The sequence below is a fragment of the Toxotes jaculatrix genome, chromosome 12, assembly GCF_017976425.1.
Source record: "Toxotes jaculatrix isolate fToxJac2 chromosome 12, fToxJac2.pri, whole genome shotgun sequence".
NCBI lineage: Eukaryota > Metazoa > Chordata > Actinopteri > Toxotidae > Toxotes > Toxotes jaculatrix.
This window is the reverse complement of record NC_054405.1, coordinates 8,971,175-8,988,586: the sequence shown is the minus strand read 5'-3', so window position 1 is coordinate 8,988,586 and position 17,412 is coordinate 8,971,175. Positions and strand designations below refer to the sequence as shown.

At 41.6% G+C, this 17,412-nt stretch overlaps 1 protein-coding gene across 2 annotated transcripts in view; it reads left to right on the top strand.

The window, feature by feature from the left end:
- nlgn2b (neuroligin 2b) overlaps positions 1-16,200 on the top strand; it is a 53,959-nt gene extending 37,759 nt beyond the window's left edge. For both annotated transcript variants that reach the window (XM_041051308.1, XM_041051309.1), the window contains 5 exons: positions 9,085-9,270; positions 12,074-12,339; positions 12,512-12,665; positions 14,104-14,470; positions 14,946-16,200. In XM_041051308.1, coding sequence (XP_040907242.1) covers positions 9,085-9,270; positions 12,074-12,339; positions 12,512-12,665; positions 14,104-14,470; positions 14,946-15,879 — 1,907 coding nt within the window. In that variant the 3' untranslated portion in view covers positions 15,880-16,200. The remainder of the gene's footprint in view (positions 1-9,084; positions 9,271-12,073; positions 12,340-12,511; positions 12,666-14,103; positions 14,471-14,945) is intronic.
- The last annotated feature ends 1,212 nt before the right edge of the window (positions 16,201-17,412 follow it).

Below are 17,412 nucleotides of genomic sequence, written 5' to 3'. Positions count from 1 at the left end.
TTGAAGAACTGCGCTTGTGTACTGCGCAGCACACGCACAGTCATTAGGATACGCATAAAATGCATATACATCGAGGTGGAGAGCGATCCTGCTGAGTGATTATGAGGGATGACGCAGTGTCCTCGATTCCTTTAACATTGTTGAAAATTTCGGTATGTGGGCGAATGTGTGCTCTGTGTCTCTCACTCCCAGATATGCTTTAAATGGGTTACTGTACTAAGGCGATTATCCTCGTGTGTGTGTGTGTGTCCATGTTCATATGTTTGTGTAGCATAAGCATGCATGTTTGCCTGTGCACCAATATCTTGTTGTACATGTGACAGTGTGTAAGCGTGTGTGTGCGCTTCTTGGTTGCGTGCCGTGTGTAAAATACATATATGAATAATGCACCATCCATCTGAATTTTTAATAGTGCTCCACTCTGACACTGAGCATTTGAGTCAAAGTGAGAAACACAAGCATACCGTATTTTAATAGTTTTATGTTCTGATCTTTAGTATTATCCTGTACTTACACACACAGAAGCTTACACATGCCAACCTCATTTCATACAGTGCCTGCGCCCATAAGAGAGTGATAGGGAGTTGGGAATAATGGAAGAAAAAGAGAGCAGGGAATAGAGACAGATGAGCGAGGGAGAATCACAGAGAGACAGTGAGGGAAAAGGAAACAGAAGGGGGGGTGGAAACAGTCTAAAAATAAACCATCAGAAATGCTTTTTAAAATCTGCACTGATGCAAAGTATTCATTCAAATAAACGCTCCTGCAACGTGACCACGGCTACCCTTGCATATGGTCTAACGTCTTGTGCTCCGGTTCCGGTACAACACATGCACATGTGATGTTGCAGCAAATGATACACTCTGTGGAATTTTCTTATTAATTCATGATATGCCCTGTCGTGCAATAAAATGGGTGAATGAGGAGAAAATGTCTGCTGCACACAGCCTGGTTCAGAGGTTTGGTGACAGTTGAGATATCAGATTGCTGCTCAGCTCACCTTCTCCTACCTTCCTCCTGCTCCAGGCCTAGAGAGCCTTCTGATTTGTGTTGCATAGCCATCTGTTCAGACTAATTAACTAATTAACTAATTAATGAACTCTGGGGAAAGGCCCACCATCGTGGGCTCTGAGAGTGAGAACATTTTTCACCTCAGGAAGAGAGATGAAACGCTTCTTCTGGAAACGTTTCTCTGCACTTTCTACCTAATTTCAGCTTTTTACTTGGAAGTTCAGTAAGAGCAGCCTACTTCGCAGTAATACCCCCACATTTAATAACCACAATTTTTACACGGGATGAAAGGAGCTGTGAATTTAACTTTTGTTTGGTTATTATCCTGCCAAAATTTAATTTTCATACTTACAGTTGTGCTGGGTGGTATTTTGGGTCTTAACATAACTCAGTTACTCATAAGTTTTGTCTCAGAGATATAACACATATTGGATAAGCTTGTTTTGTAGATGCTGCCACAAAAAAATCTATATTTGTGGTCTGTTGATTTGATTTTTACAAGCTGTGAACACAGCTTGGCCATATTGTCACCTTACAATGTTGATATAGTGAACATGTTAGCAAACAGCTGCCTGGTTATGCAGTAACACTGGTATTCATTTGCATTAGAATTCGTTCACCAAGCAACATTAGCATTAACAATCATGAACACCTTTTAAAATTCTCTCTAACCTGTTAGCAGGCAAGTTTCATATGTGCATATCCAGCAGATACAGAACAACTGTAGCATTCATTTGGAGTCATGTCAACCTAAGTCCAATATTGTGTGTTTTTAGCTCTGTTCTTGTTCTCCCCCAACTCCTTAAGGTACCTGGCTCTTTAGCTTCTAAACTATGTTTACCAGCTTGTAACTTTGCGTGTCTGTCGCTTGATGCAGGGCTATGAAGATACAAGATACAGCTGGAGCAAGGTTGATGAGAGCAGTAAGACTGAACCGCAACATTAAAGTTGTAGGTCACAGAGCCAAAACAGTGAACTGAAAGATGCACAGTGGCTCTGTTGGGCTGAGGGGAAGCACAGTCAGGTGACGATTCTCAGTGGATTTGTCACACTTTTCACAGTCATTTCATCCATTTTTAATACAAAAATATTGATTAGAGCAGCATGAGGCCTTGTTTACTGGCCTGATTATGTTGTTTTACCACGAAAAAGTTGTTAAACCCAAGCTGGTGTCAGAGAACATGTAGTTCAACACTTTTACAACACAGTATATGTGTAACCAACAAGAAATTAAGAGGGGCACAGTCAAAGAGAAATGTTTTCGACAAACTGAAACAGAAACAAACACAGAAACATGACACTGTTTAAAATGTGTAGAGACACAATGAGATCATGTAACGTCTCAAGCTATCAGATATGCCAATTAAATTACCTAATAGTGGATATGATGAAGTGAATTTTACCTCTATTATGCTGATGTTAAACCATACAAAGTTTAACCACAATTAATACTCTTGAGATTCCTTCTCTTGTTTACTTGTACCACTATCACTACTCATAATAAGAATTATTATTACTTTATATTTTATAGTGTTTTTCTTGAAATCACTAAATGCAGAGAAAAAGCATTCACTTTAGCCCGTTGTACTGAGTGCAGTCGGTTTACCTATCGAGTACAGTGGTCAATTAAAAAATGATGTGCTCACCTACCCTGTTTGTGACTCACTAGTAAACAGCATCCAAACAGTTACTTAATAAGTATAATTTTACACGCCCATGCACATGAAAACATTTTTAGCATAAGTCCAGTCAAACAATGTCAGTACATCCATAAATACTACTCAGCCCAGTTAGCCTTGATAATCAGTTCAAATTGTATGACCCATTGTTCTGAAAAACATCCTTTCAAATGTGACAAACAGTATTTTTAGCCAGCACAGATTTTGCTGTCAATTAATTTCAGCCTGCTGCCTTCTCACAACTCAGCTGTCCCTAAATACAAATGAAACACACCTCCCACTCCCTGCACAGAGCCACAATCTTCCCACTCTGCCAGCAATCAGGAACACTTCTATCCCCATATTTCGCCTATAGTGCACTGACTGTGATGACAGCATGGAGGACTAAAGTCATTTTTGCTTCAGTGACATTCTGATTGTGACTAGATTCAAGTGCGAACCAAGACGTTGGATCTACAGATGAAGTATTAAGAGATCAGAGATGATTTCTTTGCAGAGATGGCAACAGTATGTTTAATTTTTATTTGCGATTGTGTGTGAGATTTCAGGTTCTTAACACAAAAAACGAGAGCCAAGGACATCTTACAGGCAAAATTCACATTGAACACTAATGACTTATAGGTATATTGACCGAAACTGGCACCAATCTGCATGCCAGGCTGGCAGCCAGATGCACAGCTGGACCAGTCAAGTACAAGGAATATAATTAATGCAGGTAGTCAAACTGCATGCTCGACATCTTACACACCACATAAAGTGTCCAGATCAAACTCAAATTGTCAGTGTGTCTGAAAAATGTCAACCATACTTTCCCACACCGCTGTATGCTGTAAAAATCTCTACCATAGGTTTAAAACCATCCATTTATGGGAACAAACAGCATGTATAGATTCTGTCGGTGCTTACAACTTCTGCTGATTTTGAATCTACTAGAAAAATTACACAGACATCCAGAACTCGCCTGAGAATCATCATGTTTTGAGGTTTCCTTCAGTCTCAAAGTAATCCAGTGAAACTCTGGGTACATTGCAAACAGGCACTGCTAACGACGAATTCGGCATATTTTTAATACTAAATACGGGCTACAAAAATGGGACTCGAGTTGTAGCCCACAGCAAACTCAAGACTCCATTGTAACATGGGGAGTTGGGGCACAGTTGACTCATTTTTGTCTGGGGCAGGGGGGGCACAGCGTTAGGCTTTGAAAACCCCTTACTTAAACGATTTCTTGGTTGATGACACTGATTTGCAAAGATTTGTAAAGCATCCTTAAGGCATTATTTGGTTTATTTGATTTTCCAACCCACTATTTCTCTGTCTGAAGCCTAGCTGACTGAAGGAGAAGGAACCACAACCAGATGATGTACTCAAATACTATAAATTCTAAAATACTATAATTCATGCAAACATTCAGTACTCTGAGCCCCACACTGCAGATATTGCAGTATAACCTCTAGTGTATCCACTTGGCTAAGAGTTATGGCACATTAAACATCTCATGAATAGCTGAATATTACATGTAAGAGCAAAAGCATCATCTGTATCTGTAGTTTCGTGATTAAAAATCCTGTCTGCAAATGAGTCTTTGTTTTTAGGGTTTTAGTTTATTTAATTTGATCAGTTTTTTTAAATTGTCACTGACTGGGATTTTTATCAGTGACCATTTGTTTCTGAGAACTTTTTTTTTCCCGAAAAATGTCTTTCTGTCAGTGCGACATTTGAAGCATTCAGCAGAGCGTTCCAGATTTGCACGTCAGCCCCGTTTTATTGCACAGCTTGGTACCATTTGAATGGACACATGAGAGTAAAAATTGAATGCGATAAGTAAGGTAATAAATACAATGACATTGGGAGCCTATGGGTGGTGTACTGAAATCACAGTAGTTCCACAGGAGGGAGCCCAATTACGATATAATTTCATTTCTGGATATACTTGACATATAAAGCGATACATCACAGAAATGAACCCACCAGCAGGCCTTCAGATAGAACTTCCAGTGCCAATAAGGGGCTTTAACAGATTTGTGTAAAACATTTGATAATCCAATGAGAATGTGGACGAGGTAAAGAACAGCAGGAGTTCTTTGAATTAGAGAATGAAAGTGATCATACAACTCTTTTACATGGTGGAAACAGCAGCCTCTAGGGTGTGTTAACAATGCTTTAGACTTTCAGTGTCAAGCTAGACAGAAATATGTTATCAATAAAAATCACCCCCTTTTTTTTAGCAGCTATATTAACACATTTGAATTTAAACTTGCTCAAAGTTAGACTGTACCTCAGAGTCAGTGATTTTTCATTGATATTTTTGATAATTAGGCGTTAAGTTATCAATACATACTGTATATTGTACAGTCAAAGGTCATGTCATATTCAGCTCTGGTCACAGTCACACACAGCAGATAATCTCCAAGGCTGCTGCATAAAACTGAATAATCAAATCCGCTTTATTCGAATCATTGAAACAGATTCTTTAGTCTTCAGTGTGCAGGAGACAGTCACCATCTGCTGATGTTTTTTCTCTCCTTTTTCTTTCTTTTTTTTTTTTTTTTTTTTTTTTAATTTTAATAGTGCCTCTACTTTTGCTTGATCAATTTAGTGACTCATATATAGAGAAAATTAGATTTGTTTCCTCTCTTCAGTCACCTTTTCTGTGTGTATTAAAAATGCAATATCTTCCGTTTGATTTTTTTTGACATCCCTCATCATCTCCTGTGTGACGTCACAGTGAAATTATATAATATGCCCTTCACTATATTCCTTTCACCTCCCTTGTCATTTAGGATCTGACAACAGTGGCTTTGGGCAATATTCGGTTTAATACCTGTTTTATGTCTCTGGATTTTTATTTATTTATTTTTACCCCTTTCTCTCCTCCCTTCCTTTCCCCCGGTTCTTTCTTCTCTGTTCACAGAAATATGTTCAGTGACCCACTGCAGTCATTCTGTTCAGTCCTAAAAATTACTCTGCAGATGCATGTTCCCATCTCAGTAGTCAGGCAGTCAGATGACTGACCACACTTCAGCTCTGGACTGTGCACTTGTGAATCGTGCAGGCTTTTGCAGAGATGTTCGACAACAGAGGATGTAGTGAATAAAGCTGTTCATTATATTACACTAAACATACTGTTCAAAATATTGAAAGCCTGCATTTAATGTGGGGCAGTTCTCTTGAAATATAAAATATGAAATAAAAATCCTTCTGCTGTAGATACCATATCAATAAGGGCTAATGGCTTTTATCATGACTCATCTCATCAATGCACAAAGTGCTCCCCTCTTATTTTTTTGTATTCAGTAGTAGTATTATGCTTTCATGATTTCATAAAATACACTTTTTTGAAAGATGTTCTTTAATCATGCCATCGAAGGTCGCGGTTATTATCAGATGTTTCTCAGCGTGGCACAATAGGCTGTAAATATTTCTGTTTTAAATTTCCCTCCATGCGTTGCTCACTACTCCTCTGTCGTCTTTCAGCCATTCATTTCCCTGTCTTCAGCCTGTATCTTTACTTAGAGGTTGATGACTCTCCTCACAGTTCCTTGGCTGTTACCTAAAGCAAGTGTTGAATATGCATGAGTTCAGCCTCATAAACTGCTGCTCTCAGCGTTAAAGTCAGTAGGAAGCCCAACTCAGCAGATGGGGTGGTGTGTGGGGGGGTTGCGTGGTGGAATCAGAAAGAAAACTTACTGAAAGAGAAAGAGGGGAGGGAACTTGTTTGACTTCAACGGTGGAAGATAAACCACAATTCCTCTCTTCATGTTGCCCTTGCAAAGAGGTTGATGGGCCATGCTAGCTTGAGCTAGCATGCTAGTTAATGCACATATCTGATTGAGCATGCAGTGACTTTTTCTGCGTGCGCATGCATGCAGCTGTTTGTGTACTTGAATGTGGAAGTGCTTGAATGTGTGTATGCAAGTGCTTTTGTGAGTGTCTGTCCATATCATTTTCCCTGAAGCTCTGGACAGTTGCCAGGCAACTGTGGCAGGCAGCTCAGCACTTGGCTGGGCAACCGCGGGAGCAGACACTTCCACATGCCTATGGTTTTGATAAGAGACACAGGTCAGCGCTGATACGTTACCAGGTCAGAGTCACATCAGGCTAAGAGCCAGTCACTTGCCGGGATGATCCAAGGATAATACAATTACACAGTAAAATGCAAACTATATCTTGGTTACTGAGAGTAATCCTTTTAAGGTAATTTCTGTTGCAACATTGATGTGATTTAAACTAACAAGATTTCAATGGATACAAGGCTCAGAGCATGCAACGATAATTTTACTTTCTTGAACATTGCTTTTCTTTATTTTCAACAGCCAATGTCTTTTTTTTTTTAATCCTTGATGTGTTTTGCATGTGATATTCCTGTTCAGTACATGTGAGAAATGATTATAGGCTAAAATATTCTGCTCAATTCAGTCACTTATATGTGTCTTTTTCAATTCCCACACAAGGATATTTTGTGAATTGCGATCAATTTATGCACCAAAAGCATAAATGTGTCCTTGTGCCATATAGAGACACATCATAACCAACACTGTTTATGCAAAGTCACTGACCATGACATCAGTAAACATTTACTCATCAGCCACTCAGGTCATCCGGGTGTAGCTTGGTTGCACTGTATAGAGCTGTGTGTGTTTGGTACTATCTGCAATCCAGGTTTTGAATTATTACTGACGGTATGAAGCTGCTATCTGACCAGTCAGTGGATAGGTTTGCTGTCATGACGTGGTGTCACAAATTATGGTAGGAGATAACTAGAGGGCTCCATTTTCCTTGAAGCTGCTATGGTCATTATTTTTACATGGCCAGTGGATCATATGATGACTTGTATTGGAAAGAGTTCACTTGTAGCGATGAACCCACAGAGAAATATTACCCAACTTTGCTCTTCCATTCAGCTCTACAGAGCTTTATAGCGTCTTTCAGCTCATTGTTTTGGTTTTCAGGCCTGTAGCTTGTTTTAATTCTGTCTCCACTCTCTCACCAGCATTGTTATTGGCAGCATCACAAAGCTGTTTACAGTGAAAAGGCTTTGATAAACCCACTGTACGCTACCTTCACTTTACCAAATAACAGACACACAAAGTCAGCGAGTAGCTAGATGTGTAAGTAGAATATGTGAATATAAGTGAAATGTAAACAGACAGCTGCTTGCTAACAAGTTTGTCATATCAACTTACAAGTTGATAATATGTTAAAATTTTGTTTACAGTTTGTGTGCAGACTGGTCCGTAGCATTAGTCCAGTCTTGATTTTGCTCTTAGATTAGTCAAATACAAGTTAGACAGTTTCACAAAAATAACTATGGACTTAGCCAACCTACCCAAGTCCTCACTCTGAACCAAGAGCCATGTTTCCATGGTAACAGTCAGTGGTGACAAATGGCAAAAAAGAAAACGTGGCTCATAATTTGTTGCATCCTAACAACCTTGTGCAGCGAACACTGAGCAAGGAAAGAGTTTACAGAGAGCGCAGTAACCTGTCGGAGGTCTACAGCAGTGAGGACATCATCAGTCATTTTCATTTGTCCAAGGACACTGTCCTGAGCCTGACTGACTTGCTCGGACAGCCATATTTTTTAGTTTGAAAAAAGTCTTCTATTGGCCAGAATTCACAGGAAATGAGCCTTACCTAAGTGGTGTCAATTATGGGCACTACTGGGAAATCCTGTTCATGCACAGAGAGCAACACAAAGAACCATAAATAAATAAATAAAGATAAGATCAGGAGCCGAGCTCGCCTTCTCAAAGATGCTATTCATCACCTCCTCCACCCCTACAGCCACTAATCTGGAGTGTGTTTAGTTTACCAAAATCATTTTAGATCTTTGGTAGGTATTAAAGTCCGAATCCAAACAGTCAAAAATTAGAAAAGCTGCATTTGTTGCAGGGTAAAATAGCTTGGTGCTGCCTGACACATGCGTGACTTACTGTAATTCACTCTCATTAGAACAAAGCATTCTTTGTGTGTGTGCATGTGTGTATGACATTTTGTTCAGTTTATTTTATCTTGTTGTGGGTGTGCACCTACTGTGTAAATGTGTGTCCTGGAAGTAGGTGAAACATGCCTTCTGTTGCTCTACTCCTCTCTCTGCTGACAAGTTCTCTTAACTGTGTTGTATTTCTAGCGTGGGTATTAAAAATGAGTAATTTGGCAAGCTTTCTGTGTGAAATCTCCTCAGACTTGCAATGAGTTAGAGGCTGAGAAGTTCCTGACAATGACAGGATGCCATCTTCTGTTTATGTGGGATATTTTTAAAAAGGCAATAAACGCACAGGATTATGTTATCCTGTGCCCCCTGAATTTCTGCCCTGCTCCTCCATTCGCACAGAAATCGGTATTTTTCACTCTCTTTACCCCTCTGTGTTTGTTCTAATTTACCCTGCAGGGTTTCTGAGCACAGGGGACCAGTCTGCTAAGGGGAACTATGGCTTGTTGGACCAGATCCAAGCCCTGCGCTGGCTCAATGAAAACATTGGCCACTTTGGAGGAGACCCAGAGAGAATCACCATCTTTGGCTCCGGAGCTGGTGCCGCCTGTGTGAACCTTCTCATCCTCTCCCACCACTCCGAGGGTAAGGTTCCTTCACTGTCATTGTCACTTTAGTAGGCATATACCCTTCTCAGAAGGGATTAACATTTCAGGACAGTGTGGGTAGTGTATTTCTTTGCAGGACATGTTAGTAATTTCAATGAACAGCCTAAAGCAGATAAAGATATATGGCAATATTATTCCCTCGAGTGAGGGGATTCAGTATTCAGAAATGAGTCGTCTACTGTATGCAGCAATATATCTTTTTTTTCAATAAACATGAAAAACAGCAAAGATTGAGTAATCTAAAAGAAAACCAGATTGCCAATCTGGACGGAGCTCGAGTCGACAGATGGGAGAAAACAGTAGGTTATTTGCCATAAAACCATTGTTCACCTTGGGACACAAGCTCTGTAATAATCCCAAATAACATCATTCCACATGGGACTAAGATCACTGAACTGCACTGACAAAATTGTCCTTCTCCAGTAAAAATAAGCCCGTCTGGACAAGGCATTAAGAAAAGATGTTGTGTAACATAACGTAATAGCGTAATGTCTCCATGTACTCTAAAATTAAAGCATAGAACAAATAAGTAATAAACTTTTTTTTTCTTAAATCATAAATTTAATCAAAAAATTTTTGACTCGTTGAGCAGCTGAACACACTCATGGTGTTCTTCCTACAGTGGAAATGAAACGTTTGTAAACTTTGTCTCAACACTGTTGCAGAAGTTCCCACAAATGTGTTGCACTTGTATTTTGCTTTGCTTTCACCTTCTGTCCAGTTCATCCCAAACCAGCTCCATGAGGTTTAAGTCTGGAGACTGTTCTGGTCTTCATCATGTGAATCCACCGTCTGGTTCTTTTCTTCTAAAGTTTTGAGTCTTTATCTTCTTGTAGGATGGCTGTCGACACTGCTAAAGGATTCAAGTATAAGAACACTAGTTTCCCTTATCCACCAAAAGCTGTAATCAGAAATGTGCTAACCATTCAGTAGAGCTTACTTCTTTTGGTCAGCCTTCTGTGCATCTGGAAAACTCGAGTACCAACAGAAAACATGCTGTGCTACTATGACATCTGGCAACTGTGAGATGACTTTACAAGCTGTGTCATAAGTGCACACTGAACAGTTTTTATAATAAGGTGATTTAAATGTATATTCCTCCATTTTGACAAATTGGAAAACATAATACGAAATGTAGTTCATGTAAATGTTGTCCTGCTGTTTTATGGGAGGAAGTGTTATTTTCAAAAGTACAGTACAAAAAAAAGTATAAATAAATCCATCCTCAAGGAACCACTGTGGGAACCAGAGCAGTGGCCTGTACTAAATATTAAGGACTGTATTTACTTTTTTCTCTTTGTTTTTGAACGGTTTGTTTGTTTTTGAAAAAAACAAATAAAAAAAAAAAACGAGCAGATGCTTGATCACTAATCCTGTGACGTGATCTTGGTTGGTAGAGCTCAGGAGGTGAATGGCACTTTATACTGTACCAAGAACCCAGATTATGTTATTACTGAACTGTTAACCTTCACACTGACTGACTGACCTTGGGCAGATAAAAAACATCTTTTATCTGTACATTCTCAGCATTCTGAGCGCGTCCAAGGGAAGACACATCTTTTTGTGAGAAAATATTCAGGAAGACATAGAAAAGCATTTCGGTAATTGGGTAGTATTGGCCAAGTTGTTAGATGCTGACAAGTTGCCAGCTAATGTTGGCTGTATTGTGTGCTGTCCACAGAGAAAGTCAAATGCTCACACTTACAAGCTTGAACTATAGCATAAAACAATAAGCTAGCACATTTATATGCAAATACATTATTTTTGCTTCCAAAATCTCTCTCTGGCCACCCTAGCGATGCATGGACAGTGCTGGGCTACACCTGCTGTGTGGAATTTATCAATCAAACTTACTCGTTTGCCAATTTGTTGCATGAATTCAAAACTCCATTAACAGGAATTGAGTAGTTTTGAATGTTGGATTATTTTTGGTCCTAATTATAGTGAGTTTTTCCTCATGTTAACAGCTGGTGCATTATCAGGAAGTGAAAACTGAAAATCCACATTATCATTATGGGTTTTTATGCATAGATTTGTGGCAAAAATCCTCCTCTGCTCCATTTTGAAAGCAGGATGTAACACCACAAAGTGCAGAGAAAGTTGGAGGGTGTAGAGTTTTTAAAGACACTGTGTGTGTGTAGGTGTGTGGGTGTGTGTGCGTGCGTGTGTGTGTGTGTGCGGAGGAGAAATGAGATGAGCAGTGGAGCTGGAGCTGCAGCTGAGAGGCTTCTTAATTGATTTCACAGGGAGATGAGTGGGGGTGGGGCACATGCAGAATATGGGGGGGCTTAATTATTAATGACAGAATCTGCAGATAAAACAGAGGGACAGCAAGCCACTTTACATAACAGTGCAGCGGTGCAACAGTGCGAGCAGTTTTCTTTCGCTCTCTGTCTCTCTTTCTGTCTTTCTGGCTTTACCCAACACGGCCATCAAGCCCACTGCTCTGCACGGTGTTGTCACCATTTTTCCTGCTGCTGTCTTTTGTGTCTAATGGAAGCACTTCGTTTTCCTACACTAATGTTCATAAAGATTTTCTCCGGCTATGAAAAGCAGCAGGATATCTGCTTCATCTTGCTTCGTATGTAATACTCTACAATTGCTCCTCCTCTAACATATGCATTATTGAAAGCACTCACACTGTAAAGCCTTGAAGGCCCCATCAGCTGCTAGCAAAAGTGTGTCAGATGGAAGACAGCAGAACTAAATTCAGAGAGCACAAGCGACTGTATGTTTCCCGTTAAAGCTATACCGGCTGTATACGGTCCTGTTCTGTGTAGGCCTGTTCCAGAGGGCCATCGCTCAGAGTGGCTCAGCCATCTCCAGCTGGTCCGTCAACTACCGACCGCTGATGTACACCAAGATCCTGGCAAAGAAGGTTGGCTGCACTCTGGGGGACATGGCCGAGCTGGTGGACTGCCTGCGGAGAAAGAGTTTCCGGGAGCTGGTGGACCAAGACATCCAGCCTGCACGCTATCACATCGCCTTCGGACCTGTGGTGGACGGGGACGTGGTGCCAGACGACCCTGAGATCCTCATGCAGCAGGTCAGAGCTGGATTCTCTGGGTATCATCCAGTGAATAATTGTGTTTTTTTTTTTTCTATTAATCATTTCCTTGCATTTATTATGTGACTACAGCACCGACCTAGCTACTGCTAATTGAGGCTAATACATTCTGATTGTCACATCATGCTGTGTGTGTTTGTCGTGACACCAGGGCGAGTTCCTCAACTACGACATATTGCTGGGTGTCAACCAGGGTGAGGGCCTGAAGTTCGTGGATGACAGTGAAGGAGAAGATGGGATATCAGCAGCATCATTTGACTACACCATCTCCAACTTTGTGGACAATCTGTATGGATACCCTGATGGTCAGATCCCATTTTACCTGAAAATTATTCACTAATTTAAAGCTGAAATCTGTAATTTCCCACCTGTTCTTAGCCACTGGTAGTGAAAAATAATCAGAATAATGCTTGATGGCAGGAGACATCCTCAGCTGTGCTTGTGACGGGACAGCCTTGTCAGGCCGCTACAACCTGCAAGGCTAAATTTTTATGTTTCAAAGGACTTATTTCAGGATGGTTTTTTGGTCTTTCAGCTACAATAGCCTTGTTTTCTAATCATAGTGTGATGCTTTTTCAGCCAAACATATCTGAAGTCTTTTGCTCAGATCCACTCATTAAAGAATATGAAGGAAAATTCTGTTGTAACAGAACTGTAATACAGAAAAGCTTTGAAAATCTGATTAATTAAAATGTCCCATTTGCATCAATATTCATGAAGGCTATACATTTTGGAGTGAGGTTGGCCTGCTGCAAGTCTTTGGTTTGTTTCTGAACATTTCTTGCATTGATTGCAGTCAAATTATAAAGTACTGCTTTATCAAAAGTAGATAGAGGTGAATGAATAAAGAAATGTGGCAGGTTGATTAATAAGCTTTGCTGTGTTTTTCCCTTTGCTGCAGAATAGATTTATTTTTAAGGACAGCTGTGTTAACTTTCTAGTCCACTTGGATTCTGCTTGGTGCAGATCATGTGCAGTTAGTACTGTGGTCGTGCGGACAAGTCCACACGGCCACAGCAAATTAGCAGGTACACGGACGTCCGCACAGAGCCGTGCATGCACCCTCTGATGATGAAATTTACTTCAGTCTGACCCTAGTGGACCCCCACGAACTAAGTAGAACACTAGCTTAAGGGCACAGGTCCAGGGAGAACAGTTCTTTACCTCCTCAGCTCCTGGCCAGAGGTCCAGTACAAACTGCTCACCTCGCCTCGTCCTTTGTTCTGCTTCGTGTGGGGTAACGGTATCTATTCATTAATCCACCACTGTAGAGAAAAAAAATCTGATTTTGACACAGTTTTGAGGGCAAAATTGTGTCACAGCTTACAGTACTATGGTATCCAATACTGTCATGGCAAAAGGTGAGAAGGTGGGTGGAGATTTCTCGTGAGGTCGAGCCACCAATTATGGGTATTATGGGCTGTGGGAAGGGCAGCTCCTGCAACAGGTAACTTCTCTGATCATTTATTTACTGTGATGAAATCACACTCTAAAGGGGCATAGGATAACATTGATTTTGCAGTATCAAACAGTGTTCACAGTAAAGCGTGTTTATGATGCTTCCTGTGCCGTGGCCCTGGTCTGACTTTATTGGTGCAGTCCAAGCAGTTAGACTGAAAAGCAGTGCAGAGACAGGAAGTATAAAAAAATCTAACATACCACCATGAAGATAATAGCTCAGAGAACCACACGCTCTATCACTTCAGACAGCACATACTTATATTCCTTTTTGTTTCTTCCCAGGTAAAGATATCCTGAGGGAAACCATAAAATTCATGTACACAGACTGGGCTGACAGGGACAACAGTGACATGCGTAGGAAGACCCTCCTTGCTCTGTTTACGGACCATCAGTGGGTGGCCCCGGCTGTCGCCACCGCCAAGCTGCACGCTGAGTTCCAGTCGCCTGTCTACTTCTATACGTTCCACCATCACTGTCAGACCGAGGCCAGGCCAGACTGGGCAGACGCAGCCCATGGAGACGAGATCCCCTATGTGTTTGGGATTCCCATGGTGGGAGCCACTGACCTCTTTCCCTGTAACTTCTCCAAGAACGACGTAATGCTCAGTGCCGTAGTCATGACATACTGGACCAACTTCGCCAAGACAGGGTTAGTAAAATGCCACATTTAAAAGTTACTTTCAGATGTGTGGGTTTATATCAAGTATGCATGGTATATCTTTTCTTTCTGGAAAACTGAGTCCATTGTCCCTTTAGCACTTTAACCCACTGGGGAAGTCAGAAGCTGGGTCAGTTTTTGGCAAAGTGGGCCCAAGAAAGAGCAGAACGAGCCCTCAGAGATCCTTTCTGAGAAGCCAGAGATTACAAAGATGTTGTGGGTCTAAACATCTGGGTTGACACTGGGTCAAACAATGACACACAGCACCTGTTCTCTCGTTATTCTCTTTTCTAAATCCCACAGCAGATTTCTGCTCAGTCGCTCAGCTCAAACAGTGCATCAGCTCCTGTGCTTTAGTTAAGTAGATTGTTGTAGTAACACAGGAAATTCTAAGTTACTAACTTAGCAGTGATTAATCGTTCTTCACACAAAAAAATATTTTGATTCTCTTACTTCCCTCATCCAGGGATCCTAACCTTCCAGTTCCTCAGGACACCACCTTCATCCACACCAAGCCCAACCGCTTCGAGGAGGTCATCTGGACCAAGTTCAGCTCCAAAGACAAGCAGTACTTGCATATCGGCCTGAAGCCTCGTGTCAGAGACAACTACCGGGCTAACAAGGTGGCCTTCTGGCTGGAGCTGGTTCCACATCTCCACAGCCTCCACGAGGAAATCATTAGCTCCTTCACAACTCGGCTGCCCCCCGGAGGCCCCAACCGCTGGAAGGGCCCTCACAACCCCGGTACCCGCTCCACGCGACACCCTGTAATCTCCACCTATCCTCCTGATCCTGAGCCTGATGGTTCAGAGAGACCCCGTTATTCTCCCTTCCCCAGTGAGACTAGGGACTACTCCACCGAGCTGAGTGTGACGGTAGCTGTGGGCGCCTCGCTTCTTTTCCTGAATGTGCTGGCCTTTGCTGCGCTTTACTACAAACGGGATAAGCGCCACGAACTCATGCAGAGACGCCACCGCCGACTTTCCCCTCAACGAGGCACGACAATGGGCATGGGTGTTGGCATGGGAGTAGTAGGGGCCCCACCGCACAACGACCTGGCGCTGAGCCAGGAGGAGGAGCTGATGTCGCTGCAGATGAAGCAGCAAAGAGTGGAGCTGGAGCACGGCACGCCCCTCCCATCCCGCGGCGTCCATGGTGACCTAGAGCCTCTGCGGCCTCCTGTGTGCCCGCCCGACTACACATTGGCCCTGCGGCGAGCACCAGAGGACGTGCCACTGATGACAGCCAATACCATCACTATGATCCCCAGCACCATCAGCAGCATGCAGCCCCTCCACCCCTTCAACACTTATCCCCCTGTCCCGGCCCCGTCCACTACACCTGTCCCCAGCCACAGCAACAATGCCCTGCCACACCAACATTCCACCACCCGTGTATAGGACCAGGCACAACCTCTGCTACCCTGCTCTGGGCTTACAGAGACACACCACACAAACTGCTTCATACAAACTTCACTCTCACCACCGCTCTCTCTTCTTCTTTACTATATCTTTGTCTTTTCTCATGAAGCCCTCAAATAAAGCTGCAGTTTGTAAGATTTTAAGCAGTGAAATACCTCTAAACTGTAATCATAAATCAAGGAGCTGATTAAAAAAACAAAACAAAAAAAAAACAAAGCTCCTTTGCCAAAAGCCTGTCATCACAGGTACATAGTGTTTTGCCCCGTTAAAGCTCTTTCAACATCCGGTGCTTCGATGAGCCACCAAAAATGCAGCTTTAAGCTCATTGCTCTCTCTCTCTCAGAGAGGTATCGAGCTCATCACAATCAGTCAGGCATCTTGTGTTTAGCTTGGTTGTTTTGCGCATGTGTTGTCGTGTCAGTGTAAAACTAAGTTTAACATAGAATACAAATATTCATTTTCATTCAGTTAGGGAAAAGATGCTACAGTAGCGAGCAGCTTTCTTTTTTAATTTTTTTTTTTTTTTTTATAAGGCAACATATGCTCCAACAAGCTGTCTGTCATAAAGCAGTGATTTCTTGAAACTTACAAATTGCAGCTTTAAAGGCCCAATCTGGAAGTGAAGTTCGGCACCCTGTGTTGAAAACTATGTCCCAACATCTGTCTCTCTCTGTTCTGATTTTAGAGAACTTTCTTTAGTGTGAAATGTATTGGCAGTGCTGGGAGTTCAAGGGTGAGCATTATTTGACAGCTAAGCATGAGTTTCTTTTTTTTTTTCTAATTTCTTCTATTTACAAATGTACCTGTTTTCAGATATGATGCGACCATCAAAGGTTCTGCTTTTTAAAAAGCTATATGCTCAGAACTGATGCTTTCAAAACATTTCCAGATTGGGGCCTCAACTGATGGGGCAGTACAGGAAATAACTGACTCATACTCAGTCTGTGGGATGCAACCTGGAATCCAGGCTGCCCATTAGAGCTCGCTGCATCGTCGCCGCACAGGCTCTAATCATGTCCATTACTTTATTTGTTTCTCACTCATTATCTCTCTGTCTGTATCCCCATCTCAGCTCATTTAACTGCTTCTCTCTTTTCGCTGCCTCATTCTCTCTCTCTCTCTCTCTCTCTCTCTCTCTCTCTCTCTCTCTCTCTCTCTCTCTTCATCCTCCCTTGTAGCTCTTTTTATTAAACCATTGACATAATCCATTTTCATCTCCACTTCTTTCCTCTTTCTCACAATCACTTCTAGACTCTTTTTTCCTTTTGGAGTCTTTTATACAAAAACACAAATGTAAATGATGTATTATTAATAAATTGTAAGGATATGAATGAAAAAAAAAAGATATTCTGATATCTCGTTTTTACCAGCATTCTTGGTGCCAAGTACTGTGATAAAGTTCCTCTTTCACTGGCGTCCAGTGGACCGCCTGGAGAGGTCCATCCTGACTGTATCTTACAAAAAGGAATTACCATCATAAAAAGTGCCAACCCTCTTCATCTTTCTTTTTGA